The sequence below is a fragment of the Copadichromis virginalis genome, linkage group LG7, assembly GCF_057382275.1.
Source record: "Copadichromis virginalis isolate Kocher_CV1m ecotype Utaka linkage group LG7, C_Virginalis_male_GT1.1, whole genome shotgun sequence".
NCBI classification, from domain to species: Eukaryota; Metazoa; Chordata; class Actinopteri; order Cichliformes; family Cichlidae; genus Copadichromis; species Copadichromis virginalis.
Genome location: NC_140624.1, coordinates 50358107 through 50376305, shown reverse-complemented (window position 1 = coordinate 50376305; position 18199 = coordinate 50358107). Strand labels below are relative to the sequence as shown.

The window sequence follows — 18199 nt, the reverse complement described above, 5'->3', positions numbered from 1 at the left end:
TGAACACACTTGTAATCATGTAACTATCTGCTAGAAGGTGTGGGGAGCCATAGCCCTGCCCCTCAGGGCCTGAAGCAGGTATGGAGGAGATTCAGGCCCCAGACATCCAACAGTGGCTTGTGTGTTCTTAACGGGGTCCGACCAATGACTTAATTTTAATATTTTTAAATAGCTGCCACATAAGTATGAATCTAAAATATACATGTGTATTATAGAAAAAAAGCAAAAACGGTTGTGCTGTTTGTTCATAATAAATGGGTAGGGGTGCATAGTCAGTAAAAGTCACCAAGGCTCTGCAGAGCTCCAAACCTCCTCTGCCACAGACAGAAGCATAACAAATGTGCACTGGGAGCTTCATGGCATGGAGTTCTACAGCCAGTAAATCTATATGTATGTGGCCAAGAACCTTAGTCCATGTAATGTATCTTAGCACAGTTTACTTGTGGCAGTTAGGTCAGCTAGTGGGATGGCAGAGAGGGTAACCTTTACATTATTTTATTGTAGAGTGACAGGAACTGCCTATGAGCTTCTAATCAAGCATAAATATTGACAGAAAATGTATCAAAGGAAATACATTGATGAAAATCAAAGAAGAGAAATATTTATGTGACGTTCCATTTTCCTGAGAACTGACTGGCTGTGATGCCTTCTTCAAGTACTACATGCTACTTCGTCCTGCTAGTTAAACCTGCTGTCTGTTGTCAGGTCTCCTCCTGTTTCACTGGCATGTATCCATCACCAGAGGGCTCCACTGACCTGCCTGTAGACATCAGAGCAAATCGTAGTGGCTGGAGTTGCAAAGCTGGACTCAGACCTGGCCAGGCCAGGCAAGTTCAAAGGCAGTTGTGGTAAGAGAGAGCAGGGAGTATAGTAAAGCACTGCTGCTCCTCTTCTCCACCGCTGGATCCACCTGAATCCAAGCTGGGAGGCTCCAGGCGGTTAGCCTGCTGCTTCATAATCAGAACAAACCTGAATAAACTTCCCAAACACACCTCTGCTCCTTCCAAACAGCCTCTGAAAAACTGCCTTTTGTTTATTTTCTCCCTCATTCTCGTCCTTGCCCTCAGGCTTTTCATCATGCCTATCAGTCATGTTGATGCTGTCTCCATGCTCTCTTTACTGGCCTCTTCACAACTGCACATGCCTGAATCTAGATTCGGGAGCCTAAATTGATCAGTGTTGAGCTTCTCAGATTTCACACTACCCTGGCTCACTGTAGCTGCTGCCTTTGAGAAGAAACTTTAACATCACTTTTTCTTTCTCCCTCGCTTCAGTCCCATCTTTACTTATTTACCCTTCATTTAATTATTAACGTCTGAATTCAAATCTTTTGCATATGACTGTCTGAGGTCTGGACCCCACTAAATGTCTTTCCTTTGCTCCAGCCTCTGCCCTGGCAAATAAATTAAATCACTTCTGAAAACTTCTCCTGTAGCTGTGATTTATTTGAATATTTAGGATAGGATTTAGAATTCAACTTTATTGTCATTACACATGTATACATACAGGGTAACGAAATGAAGTTTGCATCTAATCAGAAGTGCAAGAGCAGTAAGTGCAAAACAAGAGAAGACTGTATACAAGTAAGTTAAGTAGAGAGCAAATATACAGATGTACTGATATATACAGATACATGTAGTATAAATGGTGGAATAGTTATGAACAGATTATGTACAGAGAGACCAACAATACAGCTGAACTACAGACAAATGTACAGCATACAGATGTTCTATATTGCTATACAGACGGGGCAGATATAGAGGTTTACTGTGAACAAATATACAGATGTGCTACATATATACAGATGTAGCGTGTGGATAAACAGATCTACAGAGCACTATGAATATATCTACAGTAGTGGAAGCGTAGCTCTCTGAACAGACTATAATAGTGAACAGTGTACGTACGCAGTATAAAGGAGACTATACTATGTCAGTGTCCTAAAACTATAGCATTAACCAATGTGAGCATACAGTGAATGTTGAGAATGAAATGATCATGGTCCCTGGGAGGAGGAGTGTAGAAGGGTTAAGTGAGTGTGGATGGAAAGGTTCAGCAGGAGACTGAGCTCAGTAGGGTGACAGCTGTGGGGAAGAAGCTGTTTCTAAACCTGCTGGTTTTAGTCTGAAGGGTCCTGTAGCACCTTCTGGAGGGGAGAAGCTGGAAGCGTTTATTGACAGGATGAGAGGAGTCCCTGAGAATGACATATCTTCTTATGGACCTCCGCAATGGCAGGAAGTGGAGTCCCTATGATGCATTGGGCGGTTTTCACCACCCACTGCAGTGCAATTCCCATACCAGACTGTGACACAGTTGGTCAGGATGCTCTCTATTGCACAGCGGTAGAAGTTACTCAGTATGTCAGTATGTGGTTCTTCTTCAGTGCTCTCAAGAAAAAGAGGTGCTGATGGACCCTCTTGACTAGGCTGGAGATGTTAGTTGACCAGGTCAGATTCTCAGAGATGTGGGTCCCCAAGAACTTGAAGCTGGAGACCCGTCAACAGCTGTGCCATTTATGTAGATTTAGATGCCATTTATCTTCTCTCTCGTGAAGTCCTCAATGAGCTCTTTGGTTTTGCTGGTACTCAGAAGCAGGTTAATGTCAGCACCAAGCAGCTAGGTGCTTTACCTCTTCCCTCTAGCCCTGTGGAGTGCCAGTGTTGAGTGTGATGGTGGTAAAGCAGTTATGGCCTGACCTAACATGCTGGGGTCTGTTGGTCAGAAAGTCCATGATCCAGTTACAGATGGAGGTGCTGATTCCAAGATCCACAAGTTTGGTGATCGGCTTGGAGGGAATAGCTGTACTGAATGCTGAGCTGAAGTCAACAAACAGCATTCTTGCGTAAGTATTGTATAAATATTCTCAGATCACATCCAGTGGGTGATGGAAAATTTGCAACGATTCTACAAAAAGGTTCTACATGGTTAGTTTTTTTTTTCTCTCTTCCTACTGGTGATAATCCAGTGGGGCTCCAGTCACTCCAGGCTCCCTGGTAGTTCCACAAAACGGACTGCAAACAAACTGGTGCATCCATGACTGATCCTGCTGCTTCCACTGCACTTCACTTCTGTATGAATTGATCTTTTCACGACTGTTCACTTTGGACAAAAAGGAAACAGAGGTGACACTGACTTCTGGCTTCGCAGGATGATTCCTCTTAACAACAAGAGCACGCACACAGTTTGTTTTAGGCCACCATGAATAGCTCACATTGTAAATCACAGAGCCAGTATTTTATGCTGAAGCTTACACTCACTGTGACAGGATGGCTCATAGGAGGTCATTACACTCTGCTTCATTTGGGTCCAGTTCAGATTAAGGGACAACACATGGAAAGACAGAAACTGGAAACAAATGTTTGAAAAATATTTACTGGTAGAAAACATTCAGTGAAAATAATATTCATTTTTCTGTTTGGCAAACTTCAAATCTGAGTCACCAAAAGCCAATCAGACAAGAGAGTTGGTATAAACAGAGAGAGGAGATGAAGCTTCTTTTAGACAGAGGAATGAAAATATTTAGATTCACTTTAAAGGACAATTCTCTATTTTTAGCACATTCCAGTTTCACTTTCTTGCCATTAGTAGGAAACTGTACAGAAGGTACAATTAGCTTAAAATACATTAACACAGAAAAGTAAGAGTGTGATTCTGGTAAAAGATAAAACCGAAAATTTAGCATTTTTAAAGGTCCCTGCTCACAGACCTCTCTGCCTCTTTTCTTAACTGCAGTATATATGCTTGATTATTTGCACTACATTGCAGTGTACAGTTAGACTATGATTGTATCCATGGGGCTTGAGAACAATTACATTTGTTCACACACTCACAGTGTATTCATTTTCAAAGATCAGTGAGCACTTCTTTAAGGCTGGTCTGGAGACATTAAACTGCTCTAGGTGACAGAAAGTGTTGTAACGACTAAGAAGACAGTATTAATCCCTAATTTTGGTACACATTATGACAGCTGTGATTTATGTATTGTGTATATTATATGTTGAGGTTTTCTCTTTGTGACCGAGGTCCTTACTGGCAGTGAGATTTGTATTGAGCATGCACATATGTGCTGTTCCAGAAACGTGATGTTTTTATTGTAGTCACTGTAGCAAGTGAGATCAGGGAGAAATAAAACAGGAGAGATGGAGTGAAAAGATCAAACAACTGATCTTAAAGTCAATTATATCATATAAATTAAGAGAACAAAAGGCTAACTCTGTGGAAGGCTGAGATACTCATCACTTCTGCAGATGAGCAGCAGAGACAGCAGAATAAACAGAGAAAGTGTTTTCTTGTTGTCAAAGGAGCTTGCAAAGAAAAGCGTCTGGACTTCTTTAAGTTGCTTGAAGACGTTTCACCTCTCATCCGAGAAGCTTCTTCAGTTCTAAGGTCAAATGGTGGAGAGTCCCAGATATAAACCTAGTGGGAGTATCCCCCACAGAGGGACAAAAGGACCCCCTGATGATCCTCTAATCGCCTGAGCCAAGGTGTGAAACTGGGTGTGGGTCCCAATCAGCCAGAGTTTCGGGTGAGTTCATTGTGAAACCTGGCCCCACCTTATCATGCGAATTCCTGAGGTCAGATGGCCCAGGATGTGAGTTCAATAGATACAACAGCAGTAATGCTAAACATATAGCACCATTAGTAAAGACTAGGTCAACCTATTCGACTACAAAAACAATGACCCTAATAAAGGACCAAGGTAATTGTAAAAACAAAATAACAAAAAAACAGAGAACTCCTCCTCATTAAGACCAGGATAACTGGTGGGCTTAAGGGTACAAATCCAATATGCCTCTGTTCGTGTTACGCATGTGATTCCCCCACGTCTGGTATCAAGATAGTACTCTCAATACCAGACACTCTTTCAGTCACTCCCATGATGTGCTGCCATGTAGTATTTGGCTATATAATCGCCAGTGTGAATGGCTTACCTACATTTATTAAGCCTGTCCTTGATTCATTTCATCAGATCTACAGAGAAACAAAAACACCTCTAGTGCATCTGAGATGGTATATGGGGTGAGTTATGACAAATGGGCAACTTCTGGTAAACGCCTGTGTACAACAACGACATACAATGAAACTACAGAAAATAAAATGTTGAAAACAAGTTAAATGTTTTGTTCTTGAAATATACAAAAGGGCAAAAAAGTAAAAGAATTTAACACCTAAGTATTATTGTAATGCTTATAATCCCGCTCCCAAAGCAGCTGGTTAGTGTGCTCATGCGCAGGCTGGCTCTGATTTGCATAATTCACAATTGAGTAACCTTATCTTTCTTACACTGGGTATTGGTGGAGTTCCCTCAGTTCATACTCTGAAACAAGCCACTCTAGGTCATCTTCCTGGCTGGCTGCTCCTTGCAAACATAAGGTTTGAATACCAGGTGGGTGAGGGTTGTGTGCTCACACCCAGAGGACTCTAACAACATTATACTCTGCAGCTAGATGTGACACACTGGTCTGTCAGAGTTTACAAAATGAGCAGCAGAAGTAAAGTCGAAAGCTCTGGAACTCAACTTTGGTGATAGAGGATGAAGCTGTGTCTGAAGATGAAGGCCATAATGATATTAATTCTGAATCTGATGATTATATACCAAATGAGGGAACTGGAATTTCTCCATTAAACATAATAAAGACAGCGTCAGGGCCCACTAGAATGTCAGTGACTCGTTTGCTAAATATCAAGTCAGGTTTTGACTAATTTAGAATTAGATCGTCATTGAACCATGATCTGTGAGAGGTAAATAACACCACTGCACTTAATATTGACTGAAATAGTAACGGCATTAACAATGAGATATAAACAATATTTATTGGACACTTTTGGATAATTGCCCTGGGTCAACAACACAATGGGAAGCCTCTCTTTTACAGAATTACATGTGCCAATGAAACATTTTAACAGTATGCCTATAAGAAAAAACAGCCTTGAGGCAACCATAAAAATGCTGTCCAGTATGTATTGGGCAATATAAGCTTTATTTTGCATATCTGGGTAACTAAACAGCCATTTAAAACAATCATGAATATGTTTGAACACATAGCAATATTTCCAGAATTGTTTTACAATTATAAAACACTGAATTTTGGCACCACACGGTGGTTAAAAACTGGTAAAAGACAAGCCATCTCTGCTCCAATACCTCCTGCTTGAGCTGGATGTAGGCAAGTAGATTAAATCAGGGCATTTTAGATGAATCACTACATAAAGAGTATGGGCATACATTACATGAGAACCTGTAAGACAAACATTGCAATGGAGTCATCAGACAGTTAACACAATGTAAGGGCTCGAATGTGTAATCTCTGTTGAAGACCACTGAACTGTTGACTTACTTATACGGTTGATTTTGGAATCACAGTTTAAAGAGGTCTGCTCTCTGATCTCAAACTACAGCTTTAATTATCTCTTGAAAAGTCAATAGCCTCCATAGAGATTCAACATCAAGATCCTTATTATTCCGTAATTGTGCAGGAACTGTGTGGAGCGCAGATGTAGTCGTTCTAGTAACCCACAGTTATACAAGCTGTAATCTCTCCCTCCAGTGGTGTTTATTAATAAGCAAATAAGGAAAAGTCACGTTAGGTTAATGCTTCTACGGGTGATGTTTAGTATGTGATGGCATCTTTTTATAGACAGAACAAAATGCACACATTTAGGCTGACAAATATTCTCAAAAGTATGCTAAAATGATTTATGTACTTTAAAAAAAAAAAAAAAAAAGACTAAAAAAAAAAAAAAAAAAGACAAAAAAAAGGCAAAGTAAAATATTTCATTTTTTTACCCCCAAAAAAGAAATATTCCTCTACATGTTATTTAAAACGTATCCAGTTTAATTTTTCAGGAGATGAATATGTACACTTTTAATTTCATCATTTGCCTCAGGAAGTGAGCAGTTTACTGTATAATAGATTTACATAGCAAATACTGACATAGTATTCTGTCAAGGCATGTTCCAGCATCAAAATAGGCTTCAAAGTACATAATATTGTTCCACATAAAATAGAAAATCGCTGATCATATTATAATTATTTTAGGGTATCCAAAAATCTGAACACCCCCCCGCCCACATCAATGTACTCTCGTGCGTGATAATTACAATGACAATCAGCAGTTCTTATAGATGCACTAAAAGGAAATAGCAGCCAGAGGGGGAGGGGAGGGCGGACAGGTAAAAAATATACTTCTTCTAAAGGATTTACTCTTGAGCTATCAAATAGATTAAGGCAATAAAAAACAAAAGAAAAACAAAACTTGTAGTGTAATTTGGCAATTCTCATTTTTTATTTTGCTTTCATCAAAGAGTCATCCAGCCTCCACATGACAGCGATTCAGGGTTTCTACTATCCTGAGATGTTTTCTTCTGCTTGAAGGCATCGGAGGACATAGAGGATCACTTGATAGCAGAAAATATACTGCTCCTGAAAAAGGAAAAGAAAAAAAAAAAAAAGAGGGAAATGTGAGGGAAAGCTTGGGAGCTACTAAGATGTGTAAATGCTACTAAGCTTAAAACCAAGTCACCTCTGTTTGAACCATTCCTTGTCTCTGAAGCCTCATGTTCCTGACAACGTCTGAAATATCAAACTACCAAAAGAAAAAGAAAAAAGGAGATTAGAAGTGATACTGAAAAAAGTTATTATTAAATTTATAAGATGAAAAATACTGACATCTGCATCTTTACTGATGAGACCCAGAACCACATCAATGCAGATGAGGGTCCCTGAACGACCAATGCCTGCACTGCAGTGTGTGATTATAGGCCCCGACTGATGAACGTGCCGCATGTAGGATATGAACGTGAGCAGCTGCTCAGGTTGTGAAGGTGTCCCATGGTCGGGCCATCCAGTGTAGTTTAGATGAGTAACAATCTGGTTTTCATTAGTCTGGAAAGAAGGAAACTCATATGTCAATGTGGACAATTCAAGTAGAAACATCTTAAATTAGGGATGTCAAACATAAGGCCAGAGGGTGAGAAACAGTCCAGCAAAGAGTCCAATCCGGCCCACTGGTCTGCTTTGGAAAATTAAGAGTGTGTAGATTTTGGACTTTATCAATAGCGAAAGCTGTAAAACATAAGACCCATCACCCCTAATTAGCATTCATATTACACCACAGTAATAGTCTGATATTAATAAAACTAAAAAATTAAACTTGATGTGAAAAAACATTTTAACTAAAATAAACCTACAAACTAAACTGCGATGTAAAGTTTGACATCCCCGTCTTAAATTATCTGCACAATCGATCTATACACCGATATACATGATACATATTTACCTGGACATCTTTGACCTCGATGACACGGATGACGAAGTTGTCCAGGTGCTGGTCTTTGATAAGTGTTATCTGTAATCTGTCATCCACCATCTCTGCCGTCCTCGGCGTGTCTGGCCAGTACCGCTGACATTTGACTTTCCCCCCCTCAACCTCCTGGGTCATCATTGCAATCACATTGGACTTCTGCTCCCACACCATCTGCCAGAAGTCCCCCAGAGTAGTGGGTAAGGGTCCTTGACAGGCAATGTACATGAAGTTCTCGTCCTTCACCGACATATTAATGAAGTTGGCGTTGATGTAGCCTCCGTCTTTGCCGAGGACAACACGAGTTGTGTCAACTAGAAGAGACGTCATGAAAAGTTTCAGGATTAAAATTTGAATTCAGAGAAAAAAAGTACTAAAAAAAGCCATTAAAGTACAGTAGATGTACTGTAATAAAAGAGGATGTAGCCTCAGACCATGAGAAGAGACAAGTGCTGTGGTTGGAGCATGAGGGGACAGTAAACATTTTATGGACAACTTTGTGGTTTCAGTTGTCAGTCTTATTTAATAGAGAAAGTTTATTTTAAGATGGGACTACTTTGCATATGACAAGTCTCTACATCTTAAAAGTGTGGAGTGTCTAGGTGTGGGGAAGAGGGAACTGATAAAGCATAGTATCATAATAATATATTTTCTTCCGCTTATCTGGGGCTGGGTCGCAGGGGCAGCAGCCCAAGCAGAGAAGCCCAGACCTCCCTCTCCCCAGCCACCTCCTCCAGTTTATCTGGGGGAACACCAAGACGTTCCTAAACCAGCCGAGAGATATAATCTCTCTAGTGTGTCCTGGGTCTGCCCGGGCCATCCTCCCGGTGGGACATGCCCGAAAATCTCGCCCAGGGGGCATCGTTGTCAGATGCCCAAACCACCTCAACTGGCTCCTTTCGATGTGGAGGAGCAGCGGCTCAGAGTAGAGCAATCCGTATGTCAATCTCCTGCTTCCTTCTCCCATCGCTCTGAACAAGACCCCGAGATACTTAAACTCCTCCACTTGTATCGATATAGGGACACCAAATATTAGGATCTTATTATATAAAATGTCAATAAAATTATAACTCTTTAGTACTAGTATAATAAATCAATTACTTTTTCAATCCAAAATAGCATTCAGCATGCGGGACGAAGTTGGTAAAACTATAATGGAGGTATCAAAGAAAGAAATCAGGAAAGTGCTGTCTATATCTGAATATGGACCTATTTTGGAATTTCCTAAAAAAAGAACCAAAACAAAAAAAACAAAAAAGGTTGGAATATTTAAAATGAGGTCCAGATCAAAGTAAAATACTCTTGAGATAATACGAGTATAAGGGCTCATGTCACAAACTGCCAAAGCCTGCTGAGAATAGCGAGGTAATCAGCTCAACCGAAAAACCAACCAACACTGGGCACACTTAGTTTGACAAATCTAGGTTCCAATTTAGAGGAAGTCAAGAAATCACCTATTTTATGTGAAAATATCTGCATCCACACAACACTGAGAAAAAAAATGAATAGGGAACTGCATGTTAAAAAAAAATAGGAAGCCAAGTGTGCGACACTTCTCTACAGTGAAGTCAAGGGTGACGTTGAAGAAGGTTTGTGAAAGGGTTGCAATATTGCAATATATGCTATTGTAATGTGACAATATATTTGAAATTCAATACTATATGTTGGGTTAGTATCATTATCTGATTCCAATTACTCTGACAGGGACTTTGCTTTCAGATCCACACTTCGTTTGTCACACATGGACCAAGACAGGAACCGCTAAAATGCTCAAGCTGACATTTCACAACAGTAGTCTACAAACCAGTGGGTGATGTCACAGTGGCTACAACCATCGTTCATATACAGTTCATAGTCCATGTTATTAATAGTAATCACATAGGGAACTGCTAGTTTTTCTTACAGGGGACAATATTCTTATAGCGATTCTTCTTCTTGTTCTCCTTCGTCTGACCGATCAAACAGTCGTCCAGCGGCTGGAGATTCTGAAGATTCTGCCAGAACGGAAAATGGATATTCAGAAAAATCTAATGAAAACTATTGTGATTTATTCTTTGGCAATGAAATTCAAAGAGTCATACTTCAAACTCCTGTAGAGGCACTTTCTGTTCCAAAAGTCCCCTCATCATGCGAACCACACTGTTGAGCTTTTGTTCCGTGTACTGGCCTTCAGGGACCACTCTGACAAGGGGCAAAGAGGTCAGCTCGTCCTCTGTGATGATTGGCCCGTCTGTGCGAAGACATAAACGAGGGAATTAAAAGTTTTGTAAGTAACTTATGACAATTATTTACATGTATTGTCTGAGACACTGACTCCTACCATCTTTTGACTTTGAGTTCATGTTTTCAATTGGCAGTTCATCGCTTCCCCACGTGATTTCATCATCGTCTGGCTGCCCAGCACTCATCTGCAGGTAGCTGTTGGTTCAACACAAACAGCCAAGAGGTCTTAATATAAATGATGTACAACCTTAAATCTGATGAGTGCACATCTAAAAAGTAAAATCGTACTTTTCATTGTGTGGATTGTCAACACTTTCCTCATTCCATCTCACCTTTCGGGAGTTCTGCAGTAAAACAAACAAACAAACAAACAAAAATCAAATGACACAAACAAAACAACATCAGAAAAAGCAGACGGTTGTTTCTGTGGTTTCTCAAATGGTGAGTTTGATTTGTACCTCAGGAGAATCTTCTGGTAAAGAAGAGCCATCGCCGTCCGTGTCCTCCGAAAGCTCTGTGCCCTGCTCTGTCTCTCTCCTCTCTCCTAGTTCATCATCATAGTCTGTGAAATATGGGAATGTAGTTTATGTTGTTTTGTTGTTTGTTTGTTTGTTACACATTTATAACTTTCCAGTTCATTCTGCAGCCTGTGTGTGCTATACCTATAGGTGGTATGACAGGACACAGCTTAGTCTTCATGCTACTGTCACCACTCAGACCTGAAATAAACACGAGCAGGTTGCTTTAGAAAATATTCAGAAAGAAAAATACACTCATGAGACAAAAGTTTAAAAAATACAAGTGCATGATTTTACCAGTATTTCCATTGCACTTGTCGGAGTTGATGGGTAGAGAGGCCAGGTATGTGTTTGGGTTCTGGTCTGGTGGTCTGGATACAATAAGATGCACCAGGCCTTTAGTTTTACGGATGGTGGTGACAGCTTTGGTATGGGACACACCTGTCATTAGCTCTTCATTCACCTACAAGACGGAGAGCCAGTCAGTCAGGGCTGTATACAGTCTCAGAAAATCCACAGAAAATACTTTCTTTACTTTGTAGCCAATTATTTACAAAATATTCACAAAAAGAAAATGCTTTTTTAAATTATTTTAAATTCTGTGTTATTACAACACAGAATTTAAGAGATTCATGTTAAAAACAACAACAAAAAAAATAAATCTACAAGTAAATCACAATGTAATGTGTTTTGTTTAACAAAGCACATTCCAAGTCCAAAAACACTCACTTTAAGCAGCCTGTCTCCTACTTGCAGCTTGCCTGAGGACTCTGCTACTCCTCCTGGTGTGATGGATTTAACAAAGATCCCTCTCTCCCCTCCAATTACGGAAAACCCCAGACCTCCTGACGGCGGCTTCTCCAGATCTACCTTTATGATCTCTTCCTGCGTTTTCAGCAAACAAATGTGGAGTCACCTTTGATTTGTCATTCAACACTTCAGCAAGTTACTTTTTTTGTTGGTTGGGTAACTGTCTGCGTTCCATTAACAATAACACCTGATGAACTCCACCGACATATTTCATAGCTGTTTGCTTGGCAAAACATAACCAACACAAGAACATGTTTTCACCCCCAGGCACCAACATAATTAAAAAAACAAACAAAAAAAACTCACCTCTAAAGGACAAAGTGCTGCGAGACCTTCTGTATCTCTTAATTCTTCCCCTTTAAGGAACCCTTAAACAGAAAACAAAAGTTGCAGTTACGCTTATCCCATTATTACTTTGGTTTATCGAGTTTTTATTATCATCCCCTTTTTAAAATAAAGTTTTCACACCATCTTTAAATATTTGGCAAGTAAGAAACTTGATATGAGTAAATCTATTCTTATTTAGATCGATTTATCAGAGCACCTGTAAGTCACATTTCTTTAGATTATAAAGCATACCATTCATGGTGGATGAAACCGTCGTGCTAACATTGTTGTTGAGAAAAGAAAGCCTTTTCTGCATAGGACAAACTGGCTTTCCATCCCTGTTAGAGTAAATAAAAGAAAATAAAAGTTACCGAGATTATTGTTAAGATCTTGTATTTTCTGTAATGTGCAATGCTATTAAGACAAAAAACATAAAAACAAGCACCAAAAAAAAAATTCACAAAGGATAGATGTTATTCTTTTTTAGTGTAGACTACCTTGTGGCTTTTAGCGTGAGTTCACTGGGGGAATGCTCCAATAGCCTAGTGCTCTCACTGAGAGTCAGGTCCTGGGTAGGGGCCCCATTGATGTAGTGGATTAGGTCAAGTGGCATTAAGCTTCCTTCTTTAGAGGCTAATGAACCCGGAAGAATATCTTTCACATATAAGATCCCGTACAAACTGTCACTACCACCATCCAGTACCAAACCTGGGGAATGAATAAAGAATAAAAATATTAAGATTTGATTCTTAAGAACTAATTTCTGATGCAACCTTTGGGAAGATTTTCAAGACTTTAGTGGGTTAATGTGAGACACACCAGTGATATTTTCTTTTCTTAATCAAGGTCGTTTCTTACCCAGTGGTTCTTGGTTCATCTTGAAGTAAATGTCAGGCAGCAGATGAGCTTCTATGGTGGGTTTAGGAACCTCCAAGACCCTTCCTACCACCAAGTCAACCACCCGAGGGGCAGCACGCACAAGATTGACCACCTCGGTGTGGCCCATATCGCTCACATCAGTGTTATTCACCTGTAGACAAAAAACATTCATTCAATGTATAATGGTTTGGGAAACACAAAGGAACAGAGAGCCAGACTGTTTCCAGTTTGTACTTGATAACCGCCTCTATATGTCTGTGTAGGTTCTCAGTCATCCAGGTCATAATAATCGAAGGAGCTTGGAAAGAAAAGCAACTGGACTTCTTTAAATTTCCATAGTGTCCATTGATGTAGTTTCACTCTTTAGTTGCATACCTACAACTGAGGCAGTGGAGACTGTCAGAAAATCAACTACAGCAAGACAGCTTCTTAGAAAACAGAACTAGTTTTACCCCGATCAGATTTGCACACTATTAGACCTCTGCCTTAGCACCACATAATTTAAATACATTTAAATACAACAAGGGTTTCTGCAGACAAAAACATGGATGTGCCATGGCCTACCCAGTGTCTTCCAATGTAGCCAATCTTTACATGGAGCTAGTAGAAAGTAAAGTTCTTGGCTCTTTCAAAGGGACAGCACCTAGCCACTGGTACTGATACATGGTGCAGGCTGTTCACATCAACTCAGTGGAAACAAAGTCACCAGGGGAGACAAAGGATAACAGTTTGCCATTTCTGGGCCATGCTGTGCACATTGAGGAGAATGGAAACCTCAACATTAAAGTTTAGCCCCCACACAGAGACAAGTACCTGCTTTTTGACTCCCACAACCCTCTGGAACACAAACTTGGAGTAAACAGGACTCTGCAACACCGGGCAGAATACATTCCTTCTAAGCCAGATGGAAAAGAAAGGAACGCACACATGTAGAGAAAACTCTTAAAACATGCGGTTATCCCAACTGGGCTTTCATCAAATCAGCAAAGATGCACAGTAAAGAAGGTCACCAACTAGGGAGAAACAGGACAAACGGACAATCCCTTATGTAGCAGGTTTGTCAGAGAAGCTCAGGAAAATTATCTTCGAGCACGAAAACCCAGCCACACACTCAGACAAAAACTGGCTCATGCCAAGGACAAAACTCCCAAACACATACTAAACAACAGGAAAACCAAACAGCCACCTCATAAACACATGGCACAAGACAGAAGAGCCACCTCAACAGGACAAGACTCTGCATCTAAAAGAAAAAAGGTCAATCTTTCAATGATGCTAATGTACACATTTTAGACAGAAAAGGCAGATAGATGGCTTTTTTCACTCCTCTTGCAAACTATGTCCATGTGAATGACCATCCTTGAACAGAGGGGGTGGCCTGCGACACCAGCTGTCTGCCATCTATAATCCAGTTTTGAAATCCCTTCCCAGGTGTGTTAACGCCCTCTTACATCTTGCGTCAGCTGATCTCAATACGTCACACAATAGGGTGAGGCAAGGTCTCACAATGATTTCACCTGAAACCTCTGCTGATAATGATAATCCACACGCTTTTCACACCTTGGCACATAGTGAATAATGGGAATTTATACCGTGATCATTCGGTCCCCGGGCCTGAGCCTTCCATCTCCTTTGGCTGGATCCTGGATGATGTCATGGATGTAACATCCATGATCATTGCCTTCAGTGAGGGTGAAGCCAAGGCTGCCCTTTTCTGACTTCACCAAAGAGACCTGTAGCTCTACTTCCTAGCAACAACAAAAACACATAACCTCAGTAACAGGAATAACATCTTGATCCACATTTTAGTGGAAACCCTAAAATGATTAGATTATGATTCCCTTCCTCAGTTCTTACTGGGACGAATTCATCTCCATCCTGTCCATTGCCAGGTGCAGTGAGGTTCAAGGGCAGAGGTAGTGGAGGAGGCAGGGGATCTGGGCTTGGGGAAGACAGGGAGGACACCTTCGGAAAAGTGGATGACTCCAGATCAGTTCCCACTGGGGATGAAAGTCCCCTGACCAAACATCCACAAAGCCAAAATTTAGCAAAAACACTAATAATCACATTTATAACTGATAATGCTAATCGAGTATTTAACATTAGATGAATTACCGGTTGCTGAGGTCTGATCTTGTCATTGATAGATTTGAGGAATAAAAAGCTGAGTGCATGTCATCCAGATGACCACTGCTGTCGTAGCGTCCCAGTCCCGGGTTGCTACCGGAGGTCTGGTAAACACTCCGCTCCCAGTTCTGCCTGCTGTTCTCCACAGAGCCTGCGCTGAAAGCTTCTTCCACCTCCTCATCCCCATCGGTGCTGTCGCTGTAGCTGTTGCGTCGGCCAGGGGTTCTGTGTAGCAGCCTCTCCAGGGCGTCTTCCACAGGGCCCTGTTTCTTACTCCCTGGAGCAGACGTGAGCCTTTCTAAGTTCAAGCTGGGCTCTCCAAATGTCCCTGGTGTCTTTCTAGGCGATGGCTTAGGTGTCTAGGAAGAAATTTGGTTCAATTTAAGTTTTCAACTAATGCTTGAAAGACTCTCAGTGATGAGGAAAATATTAAGTGACTCACCAAAGCTGCAGTGTCCATCTCAGGAAGAATGCCATGCTCAGGTCTACAGAGAAGCAAAGTCACCTCTTGACCAGTTCCTCTCAGAGCGGATATCACCTCCTACACAAAATGTAAAGGAACCACAATTTCAAACACATTATGACATCAAATAACTTTGATGTGATTCTTGAATGGGAACTGAGACAAAGTGTATTACATACATGTTGCGAGAGTCCTTTGAGTGGGGTTTGATTGACACGCAAGATGACATCACCAACTTTGATACGACCGCTTTCTGCGGCTGGCTGGCCAGGAAACAGTTTTTTAACCCTCACCATGCTGGAGCCAGGGGGTTCGTTGGGGATGTTCTCCTCTCGGCTAAAACTGAAACCCAGCCCTGATGTGTTTTTCAGCAGGCACACCTCAAACATATTATCTGTGAAACAGAACACATGAATTTGCAGTTATTGCCATAGATGGTCAAGTCAAGTCAAGTCAAGTTTATTTATAGAGCACATTTAAAAACAACCAAGGCTGACCAAAGTGCTGTACAGTAAATACAGATAAAAATACAATAGAACACAATTTCGTAAAACACCTCGCTGATCAAATAAAAAATAAATAAACAAATAAATTAAACCTTTCTAAAAGCCAATGAAAAGAGGTGAGTTTTAAGAGCAGTTTTAAAAGTTTCTAGGCTTTTGGAGAATCTGACGTGAGGAGATGAATGGTCACACAGAATAAGATAAAATATAAAACCAGAATGAATTATAGCTTATTATAATAACAGCCATATAATACACTAACAACCTGTAGACGGTGTACCCAACCTCTTAAAATTACATGCAAATAAATATAAGGAAAGGATGTTCTTTTGGGGGTGTGGGGGGCTCAAAACTGGATTTTATAGTCTGATTTGGTAAAACATTTAGTATATTGTATATTAGGAACCTGACTAAAAACATACAACTTCAGGACACGCCTGATACACAAAACAAAAAGTGCATTCCCAACTTGTATTTATAACCAGTTAGGGAGAGCACAAAACTAAAGGATAGTCCAGCTCTTGTTGCAGAAGAGCAATTTATGTAGATTCTGCCCATCTACTCAGCTCTAATACAACAGCAGTGTGCAAACGATGGGTTGTACACACATGCTCATTTGATCTTGATGTAAGTCTTGGTGTAACACTGCAAAAAAAAAAAAAATAATACATTGTATGACCAAATTTGATTGTTTACAGGTGGACACAAGTATCAAAAAGAAATGGTGCATATATCTTAAAAAGTCTGTTAGCCTTTTTAAAACTCAAGATGGCTGTTGGCAAAAGAAGACAATATAATTTGTTATTCAGAGTAACTATAAAGTAAATGTCAAATCACATATGTTCAATAATGTAGAAATTTACTTTAGAAGTCTGAAACTACTCTTTTTTTTCTTTTTAAATCATTTGCAAACAGTCTCCAGTAGTACAGGAATTACTATTCATTTCCATTACATCTCCTGGATGGACCCTTACATTCTCACCTGCAGAAAAGCAAACTCGTATTGCTTATGGTTGCAAAAGAGTTAGAGGAGGTTGTCTACTATTCCTAAGATCAGTGGCTTGATCTACTGCGTCCGTATGTGGAAGCATCCTTGGACAAAATACTGTAAAACGCCTCTTAAGCATCTATCTGGGCTTTAAAAAGTGGCTGCAGGTTGCAGTATAAAAGTAATTCGTGTGCTAGGTGAGGGTAAAAACCCCCCAGAAAAACCGCATTATAGAAACTACAGTCGTTTTACAATGACTAAACTAGGAGAGGGTGGAACATTAACCAACTAACCTAACTTACTTGATGGTGCAGTTAGATTAGTTATGCAGGTAAGTTAATACATCAAAGAGCTGGGCAGCGGAGTGGGGCATGTGTTGCCTTGGAGCAAGAAGGTATGAACCTGCCAAAAGACCTGCCTGTCAGGTTATTCTAAAGTCCCTTTTTGGTGCCATAGTAAGTGGTTATCTGTCTCTCTGCAACTGCCTGTTGAAAAGATAAGTGGCTATTTAAAAAAAAAACAAAAAAACCTTAAAATTAAAATAATAGCATGGTGTGCCCTGAGAGCCTGGGTAAAAGAGTCTTTATGCATTTAACACGTGAAATTCACTGAATTGCACAGGAAAAAAAAAAGGCACCTAATGAATATTAAATGTCTGAACCTAGCTTTGTTGCAGTGCTACGAAAGAGGTCAAAGGATAATCCCTCAACCTGCACTTTGCTGTGCATTTTCAATGATAATTAGACCACTGAAATTAGACCACAGAAAACAGGAAAAAGCATTACAGGGTGCGTTAAAATGGATCTCCAATCCCAAAATAAACCACACCACATCCTTTACCTTGTGTGATGAAGCTGTACTCTGGTTTTTCTTTGGCTTCGAGTGTCTGCTCCTTGTTCTTGGTCGGACTTCTGTCGTAGCCAGTGCTGGCAGATGGTGGAGTGTTCTTAGGTGTGAGGGGAGCGTGGATGCTGTTTGCAGGTACGTGACCCCTCTCCAGCAACAAGTGCACTGTCTGAGCCACGCAGGAAGTAAAACTAAGTGTTAAGATGCCAGC

At 40.5% G+C, this 18199-nt stretch overlaps 1 protein-coding gene and 1 pseudogene across 5 annotated transcripts in view; both read right to left on the bottom strand.

The window, feature by feature from the left end:
* Positions 1 to 701: 701 nt before the first annotated feature.
* On the bottom strand, positions 702 to 4878 carry LOC146706005 (uncharacterized; annotated as a pseudogene).
* A 917-nt stretch (positions 4879 to 5795) lies between these two features.
* Positions 5796 to 18199, bottom strand: part of ptpn13 (protein tyrosine phosphatase non-receptor type 13) — a 50051-nt gene continuing 37647 nt past the window's right edge. For all 5 annotated transcript variants that reach the window (XM_085463976.1, XM_085463972.1, XM_085463974.1 and 2 more), the window contains 22 exons: positions 17983 to 18157; positions 15831 to 16045; positions 15631 to 15729; positions 15177 to 15547; positions 14919 to 15078; positions 14654 to 14809; positions 13041 to 13212; positions 12680 to 12890; positions 12435 to 12520; positions 12162 to 12223; positions 11775 to 11930; positions 11343 to 11508; positions 11190 to 11246; positions 10986 to 11089; positions 10816 to 10871; positions 10625 to 10722; positions 10386 to 10534; positions 10208 to 10298; positions 8281 to 8618; positions 7671 to 7886; positions 7525 to 7587; positions 5796 to 7424 (listed from right to left, as the gene is read on the bottom strand). In XM_085463976.1, coding sequence (XP_085320102.1) covers positions 7347 to 7424; positions 7525 to 7587; positions 7671 to 7886; positions 8281 to 8618; positions 10208 to 10298; positions 10386 to 10534; positions 10625 to 10722; positions 10816 to 10871; positions 10986 to 11089; positions 11190 to 11246; positions 11343 to 11508; positions 11775 to 11930; positions 12162 to 12223; positions 12435 to 12520; positions 12680 to 12890; positions 13041 to 13212; positions 14654 to 14809; positions 14919 to 15078; positions 15177 to 15547; positions 15631 to 15729; positions 15831 to 16045; positions 17983 to 18157 — 3279 coding nt within the window. In that variant the 3' untranslated portion in view covers positions 5796 to 7346. The remainder of the gene's footprint in view (positions 7425 to 7524; positions 7588 to 7670; positions 7887 to 8280; positions 8619 to 10207; positions 10299 to 10385; positions 10535 to 10624; positions 10723 to 10815; positions 10872 to 10985; positions 11090 to 11189; positions 11247 to 11342; positions 11509 to 11774; positions 11931 to 12161; positions 12224 to 12434; positions 12521 to 12679; positions 12891 to 13040; positions 13213 to 14653; positions 14810 to 14918; positions 15079 to 15176; positions 15548 to 15630; positions 15730 to 15830; positions 16046 to 17982; positions 18158 to 18199) is intronic.